This window comes from Dama dama, chromosome 7, assembly GCF_033118175.1.
Source record: "Dama dama isolate Ldn47 chromosome 7, ASM3311817v1, whole genome shotgun sequence".
Classification (NCBI taxonomy): Eukaryota; Metazoa; Chordata; class Mammalia; order Artiodactyla; family Cervidae; genus Dama; species Dama dama.
The window spans coordinates 31,378,935-31,387,113 of NC_083687.1; the positions used below are offsets into that span (position 1 = coordinate 31,378,935).

The 8,179-nt window shown below is 34.8% G+C and overlaps 1 protein-coding gene across 1 annotated transcript; it reads left to right on the forward strand.

The window, feature by feature from the left end:
• Positions 1 to 4,331: 4,331 nt before the first annotated feature.
• Positions 4,332 to 5,255, forward strand: LOC133059122 (olfactory receptor 2W1-like; the record flags this gene model as incomplete). The annotated part of the gene is made up of 1 exon (XM_061146157.1): positions 4,332 to 5,255. A coding segment is annotated over exon 1 (924 nt), but the record flags the coding sequence as incomplete, so codon positions are not given.
• Positions 5,256 to 8,179: the final 2,924 nt, after the last annotated feature.

Consider the following 8,179-nt stretch of genomic DNA (forward strand, 5'->3'; position numbering starts at 1 on the left):
TTCTCTGCTTCCCAGGTCCTAGGGTTGACCTCCATGTGGGTGTGGACACTGGCTCCTGTTGATGGAGGGTACACAGCTATTACAGCCGTGGGTCTCAGGGCCCTCAGAGACAGGTTCTGGGACCACAGTGTCTTTCCCGTAGGGTTGTCGTGAGGCAGTGTGCAGTTTTTAAACCACATATTCATAAAGATATTTTGTAATTACTAAATGAAACATTACTATGTCTCCTGCTTTGCAATCTACTTTTTTATGTTTAAAAATATTAACCTATATCATAATTTAAAATGACTATGAAATACCCTATATACAGATATAACAAAAGATACTAAATTTATTCCTGTTTCTGAGCATGTGTTTCCAGTTCCTCACTATTCTACATGTTTCTATGAGTGTGCTGTTACATGTACCACTGAGATGATATGACAAGAATACCAGGACAGATGGTACCTCTGCGGTGTTCTTTCCAAAAATCCATAGCCCCACTCTAATCATGAGAAAAATACTAAAACAGAATGAACTGAGGGACATTCTGTAAAATACCTCACAGTATGCCTCAAAACTGTCAACATCATTTTAAAAATGGGAAAAAAGGAGACAGAAACTGTCACAGACCAGAAGATAGTGAGACATAACAGTAAATGCAATGTGGCATCCTAGATTGGATCCTGGGACAGAAAGAGGACACTAACGTAGTAACTGGTGAGATCCAAATGATGTCTGGAGTCTGCCTCATAGTAACACTTTTTTTTTTTAAAAAAGATTCTACATACAAGTGATATAAATGAACTTATTTACAGAGCAGAAACAGACCCACAGACAGAGAAAACAAACTACGGTCACCAAAGGGAAAAGCAGGGGGAGGAATAAATAGGAGTTTGGCATTAACATATATACACTACTATATATAAAATAATCAACAAGGACCTACTGTACAGCACAGGGAATTCTATTCAATATTGTAAATTAACTATACTCCAATATAAAACAAAAATTAAATTAAAAAATGAATGTTCCTTCAGACCCAGGGTGTTTGTAGAAGTGAGTTTTCTAGACTATAATTTTATGCTGTCAACTAAGATTTTCTACATTAAGTCTTTTCACAGTGCAGTCTTACTCATGTCCAGTGATCAAACAATAGACTGTATCTTTCAAATATCATTTAGCTCAGTGGTTTCTTCTTAGCTTCTTCTAGAAGTCATTTCAGGGTTAGGAACTCTCCCATTGATAATGCCTCATTTCCTGTTCCTGTTGTTTTAATGAGTCAGATAATTCACTGCAGGCCATATCCACAGAGATATGAGTTCTTTCAGCTATTTGCAGTAGTGGGCATCCTTTACCTGCATTGTTCCACACCTGTCTGGCCTTCTCTAATTCTAGAATATTTTTGTATTTTATGATCTATGTTTCAGAGGTCAGATTTTGAAATGAAGTTTGCATTTATGCTTTTATTATTTTCCTTGTTGAGGCAGTTTCTCAGAGAAGAAGAAGTAATGATTTTTCATCATACTAGTAATAGAATTTTAATCTGCATTACAAATAATCTTAGGATCACTGACAAGGCTTACATTTTCTGATGTCATTACTAAAACTATTCAACAGCAAAAACTGCTGAATATTTTTTGGAATTACATACATATAAAATGGCAATTTCCAGGGAGTGTGTAATTGATCTGTGTGCCCTCAATGGAAGTAACAGGTAAATGTTTAAATAATAAATTATGGTTTTCAATCTTAAAGCTATCCAATGATGGCCACCATAATTTTCTCACCTTTTCTGTCTGTGGTAGTGAGTCTGGTACACTTCTATGAGGCTCACCTATTGCTGAAATTGTCCTTCTTTGCCAAAATTGGGTATTTCGTTGTTATGAAAATATATTTGAAAGTTAGGTTATACAAATTAGAGGTGATAGAAAATATAAAAACTACAATTACTATCATATGTAGGTTTGTGTGTCTCATCTGTGTTGTTCATTATGTCTGTTACCTTGTGATAATCTATAACTTCTTGACAAGCAATGTTCTCCCATATAAAGTAGAATAATAAAGCCATCAATAAAAGTACTTTATTTATCAAACCACATATAAGAAATGTTTACTGACTTGTAAAATTGTCGTTACATATTTAATCTTTTATTAATAGTATTAACTGGGGGAATTTCTCCTGAGAGATTTTTTTTTTTTAATGATCTTCTTCCTTGGATAATTATACAATACACATTTAATTGCTAATGAGTAACGCAATGTCCCCAAGGTCTTCCCAGACTCAACAAATTTTATCACTGCTGGTTAGGGAAAACTACTTGTTATCTTTCACACTGAAGATGTTTTCTTCTCTGAAATGTGTAATGGGAAGGTTCTTCTTGAATGGGTACATGAACTACAAAAGATGACAGGCAGTGGCTGCCTCCGGCCACTATCACATTGGATCTCAATGGCAAGTGGGAGGATTGGTATAATGAGCTATGTAATCAAGAATTACATATTCAGTCTTATTTAGGTAAAGAGACAAAGAAACTTTTCCTACTTAAGAAGAGCTAGATTTTTCTTATCCAGAAAGTCTTTGGTTAAATCACCACCACAGAAAAGCTCCCTAAGCTTAATTAGGGTAAGTGGGGAAAGAAATTATGTTGTTTTTAAAACATTTGATAAGATTTCCAATTTAAAGAATTTTCATGAAAGTTTATTGTTTCTATAGCAAATTTTTTTCTTCAAAGTTTTAAACATACATGAAATCCTAAATTGATTTCACATGAAAATGTGTATTTGTGTTTTTAATTTCTACCCCCCAAATTCATAAATTTATTTTAACAAGCATTTGTTAAGAACCTAGGAGATACCTTATGAGGCAGCTATATGGATTAAAAGCTTTTGTTTTAAGATATAAAACAGAATGAATTCAATTTTGCATATATGATTGATATGGGAGTAAAAGCCAGTGGAAATCCCCACAGATTAGCTAAATTTGTAAATTTGAAGCTGCAAAAGATGAAGGGACCAGAAAAAATAGAATTCTTAGTTATGTGTACAGAATTAGTAACTGAAGTCACAGAGGCAGAGGAAATATGGGGGAAAGGAGATCCATTAGAGAATGTTGTTTATAAATACAGGAAGAAAGGAGGAAAAGAATGGAAATTCCACTGAGGGAAATGGTAGTGAAAAATTGAAAAGAACTATTTATGATGGCAAAGGGCAGGTCTAATATAGAAGGCATTAACCTGCCATAGAGAATTCAAGCAGAAAAATAATTTAGAAAAGACCACCAGTTTAGAAACTAGGAATCCATTTGTGTGCTTGAGAGACATTTTCGTAGTAGAAATGAGTTTGAAAAAAGACACTAGTTTTGTTAGAAAGGAAAAGAAGTGTCCATGTGTGGTCATCAAAGCCTCTTTGGACCAACATCAAGTGTTTAAAGATATTTTTTCTGTGCTAATCCTGAGAAAAGTCACTAGAGATATAAACATAAAAATAACACGATCCCCCCTCCTGAAGTTGTTTAACATTTTAAATGCATAAGTAGTAGAACTGGAGCTCCTGTAAGATGAGGGATAGGACACAAATAAATATTAATGATTGAGTATAAAACTAAGAAATGGGTACATTTTAAAAGAACTACTTAATAGGAAATGATATAATTTGGAATCAAAAGTACAGTTGAACTACAATATTGTAAAGTAATTAGCCTCCAATTAAAATAAATAACAATTTAAAAAGAAAAAAAGAAAAAAGTGGTGTCTGCAATGAAAGAGGGAGAATGCTCTTTCTGGGGAGGGATGGAAAAAGAAAAATAATGTTTGGAAATACAAGTTTTTAGCTGAAAGGAAAGTTTGCATTTTAAAATATAAGATCAGAAGATTTATATAGAAGAGTGAACATGAACAGCAGGATTGAACCTTTGTGCGTAACTATTGGAAAAGTCATAACAGTTATGCAGCCTTCATTTTCTATGAACCCTTGGATGAAGGAAGCAACAATTTGCTGCAGATTCCCAACCCCCTTTCAGCATCCTGATTTGTAAAGGGAAGTTCATCTGGCCTCATTCAACCATTTTTCTCAGGATTTTCTTCTGAGACTTCTCAGTTTTTTGCCTTGACATAGGAGACAAAGTAAATGAAAGTATAAACTCTGGAGGCAAATTGCCCTTTAAATACATTTTATACCAAATTGGATAAACAGGAAAGTTAGAATAATTATGAGATTTAAATACTAATTTTTTAATTGTGTGATGTTTATCTTAGCAATATATACCTGTAATATTGTTTAAAAACATACTCACTATGGTTTCCAATATGTTAATATTTTATTTTCACAGCTGATATTAAGGAAATAAGAAAATGATCAATGATAGCTACTTTGGTGGTTTTATACTCCTTGGTTTCCCTGGGCAGCCTCAACTGGAGATGATCGTCTCTGGGGTTGTCTTTTTCTTCTACACTATTGCCTTGATAGGAAATATCGCCATCATCCTGCTGCCGTTACTAGATGAACGTCTCCAAATTCCTATGTACTTCTTCCTTAGAAATTTGGCCATCTTGGATCTCTGTTATACCACAAATATAGTCCCACAGATGTTGGTCAATGTTTGGGGTAAAGACAAAAAAATCTCTTTCAGTGGCTGTGCCTTTCAACTTTTCATTGATGTGACATTATGCACAGTTGAATGCATGCTCCTGGCTGTGATGTCCTATGACAGATACAATGCTGTCTGCAAACCTCTACATTATATGACAATAATGAACCCTCAACTCTGTCAAGGCCTAGTGACCATAACCTGGATAATTGGTATCATTAATTGCATGATACTCTCTCCCTATGCTATGAGTCTTCCTCGATGTGAAAACCACCACCTGGATCACTATTTCTGTGAGATATCTGCAATGGTCAAAATTGCATGTGTGGACACCACAGTCATGGAAGAAATATTATTTGCATTGTGTTTTTTTATTTTCCTCCCACCACTTCTTCTCATTCTGGTTTCATATGGCCTCATTGCTGTAGCTGTGCTCAAGATCAAGTCTGCAGCCGGGAGACAAAAAGCATTTGGGACCTGTTCCTCCCATCTCATTGTGGTATCCATCTTCTATGGGACTGTTATCTACATGTACATCCAACCAGGAAACAGTCCATCTCAGGATGAGGGTAAACTACTCAGTATCTTTTATTCCATTGTTACTCCCAGCTTGAACCCACTGATCTATACACTAAGGAATAAGGAGATCAAGGGGGCCATGAAGAGGTTGATTAGAAAAGAAAAACTTTTTATTTTTTTTTTTATTTTTTTTTTTCATATCAATGTATGACAAAACCCACTGGAAAAAAAAATAATAATAATAAAAATTAAAAAAAAAAAAAAAAAGAAAAGAAAAACTTTCTAGAGAAACAATAGGACACTAATATTTTTTCACAAGGCATTTCCAATAAAGAAATTGGCCCCATGTAACCTTTAATTCATTGTGAAATTATTTTAGTAGCAGCCATTACTTAAAAGTAAAAATAATACCTAGAAAAATGTGCGTATATTTTAATGTCCTTGTCCTATAATGCCAAGGGTTGATTCTAAACTAAATATGCCTTTCAAAGTCACTAGCTAATGGCCAACAGGCACATGAATAGATGCTCAAAATCGTCAATTATTAGAGAAATCCAAATCAAAATTACAATGAGGTATCACCTCACACTGGTAAGAATGTCATCCTTTAAAAGTCTACAAATAATAAATGCTGGAGAGGATGCGGAGAAAAAAAGAACTCCCTTACACTGGATGAGATGGCTGGATGGCATCATCAACTCGATGGGCATGAGTTTGAGTAAACTCTGGGTGTTGGTGACGGACAGGGAGGCCTGGTGTGGTGCGATTCATGGGGTCGCAAAGAGTTGGACACGACTGAGCGACTGAACTGAACTGAACTGAACCTGTTGATGGGAATGTAAGTTGGAGCAGCCACAATTGAAATAAGTATGGAGGTTCCTTTAAAAACTAAAAATAGAGTTATTATATGGGCATGTATCTGGAGAAAACTCTAATTCAAAAAAAAGGAATATATGCACCCCAGTGCTCATGTGTGTGTATGTGCTCAGTCATGTCTGACTCTTTGCAACCCTACGGACTGCTGTTCTCCAGGCTCCTCTGTTCATGGGGCTTCCCAGGCAAGAATACTGGAGTGGGTTGCCATTTCCTGCTCCACCAACCAGTGCTCATAGCAGCACAAGATACAACAGCCAAGACATGGAAGCAACCTAAATGTTCATTGACAGAAAAATAGATAAAGAAGCTCTGGTATATGTGTTATAGGTTATTATAATATAGGTTATTGTTGTTGTTCAGTTGTCCAGTCTTCTCCGACTCTTTGTGACTCTATGGACTGCAGCACACCAGGCTTCCCTGTTCTTCACCAACTCCCGGAGCTTATTCAAACTCATGTCCATTGAGTCAGTGATGCCATCCAACCATCTCATCCTCTGTCATCCCCTTCTCCTCCTGCCTTCAATCTTTCCCAGCATCAAGGTCTTTTCCAAAGAGTCAGTTCTTCGCATAAGGTGGCCAAAGTATTGATGTTTCAGTTTCAGCATCAGTCATTCCAATGAATATCCAGGACTGATTTCCTTTAGGATTGACTGGTTTGATCTTGCAGTCCATAGGTTATTACTCAGCCATAAAAAATGAGTAAAAAAAAAAAAAAAAGAATAATGCCATTTGCAGCAACATGGATGACTTAGACATTATAATACTAAGTAGAATAAGTCAAAGATAATTATATGATATCACTTATATGTGGAATCTAAAAAAATGATACAAACTTTTTTACAAAACAGAAATATGCTCACAGACATAGAAAACGAACTTATGGTTACCAAAGGGGATGCGGGGAGCTAAAGTAGAATTTGGGATTAATATATATACACTACTATGTATAAAATAGATAAACAAAGACCTACTGCAAAGCACAGGCAACTATATTCTATATCTTATAACAGCCTATAACCCAAATGGAAAAGAATCTGAATATATATATATATGCTCATATATATTCAGATATATACATATATATATTTGAATCACTTGGCTGTATACCTGAAACTAACACAACAGTGTAAATTGACTATACCTCAAGTTAAAAAATGGATGAAAAGTAAAAGAAAAAGCCCTCACTCATCATTCCTATTCTATAAATCATGTTCCATTCTTTAAATGTTTTCCTTATAGTTCAATTCAAGCTTTATCAAGAAGCTGAAATATTTCAGCACTGACCACACAGTATGAGTCAGATGATTCCATCCTCAAGCTAGTATCACAGAAACATGTGAATTTTGATAAAATTTTCTAGGCAGCTCATTAATAAAAGAATAAAATGCATTGAGGAGGGCATAATACATTTTAACAGTTGAATTGGGTTTTAAGTATAAATAATATATTAACAGGTAAGAAATCCAGTAACATTCAAAGGCAGATGAAATAGGCATTTGAATGTTTTTTCAGAATAATAATATTGTTGTTAAAGTATAGGCTATCTTGGTAGAGAGAGAAAAGAATCCAAAAGGTCAATTTAAGCCCAATTGTTAATAAAAACTGTGGAGTCTATACCCTCAAATATTTCTCTGATGATTAGTGACTTTTGCTTTTATTGTTCTTATTTGCTCTTTCAAATGCTATCCTTACTGAATTCGCCTACTGTTAACCTGAAAAGGGGCAAGATTTATAACTTTTATAATAGCCATGTTTTAAGTGCTACTTTTTTTCACATATATCTGAATTTCTATGGCTACACACTAAAAAAGGCAGACATGCAAACAAACACAGGTACGCATATGAACATACCACTGACTATGGTTTTTATACTGGTGAACATATGTTCCTGTCCTCTAGCAGGTCCTATGTTCAGGACTTTGGGTGGATTACAGGACAATATATAAACAGAACTTGCCATGCAACCATCAGAAGGTTCAATCTACCACCATCTACAACACATGTGCCAGAATATGACACTAAATTTCAAAGGAATAAAATGCCTGAATCCATAATATAGCCAGTCTTTTCCTGAATTAGTGACTTATACAAGGAAATATTGATTATTATCTAGAATATCTATAAAGGAATCAACATTTTCTGAACTTTTTTTGTGGTTTTTAACAGTGCCTGGATCTCAGTATACATTCCATAAAAATTTGTGAATAGAGCGGAAAA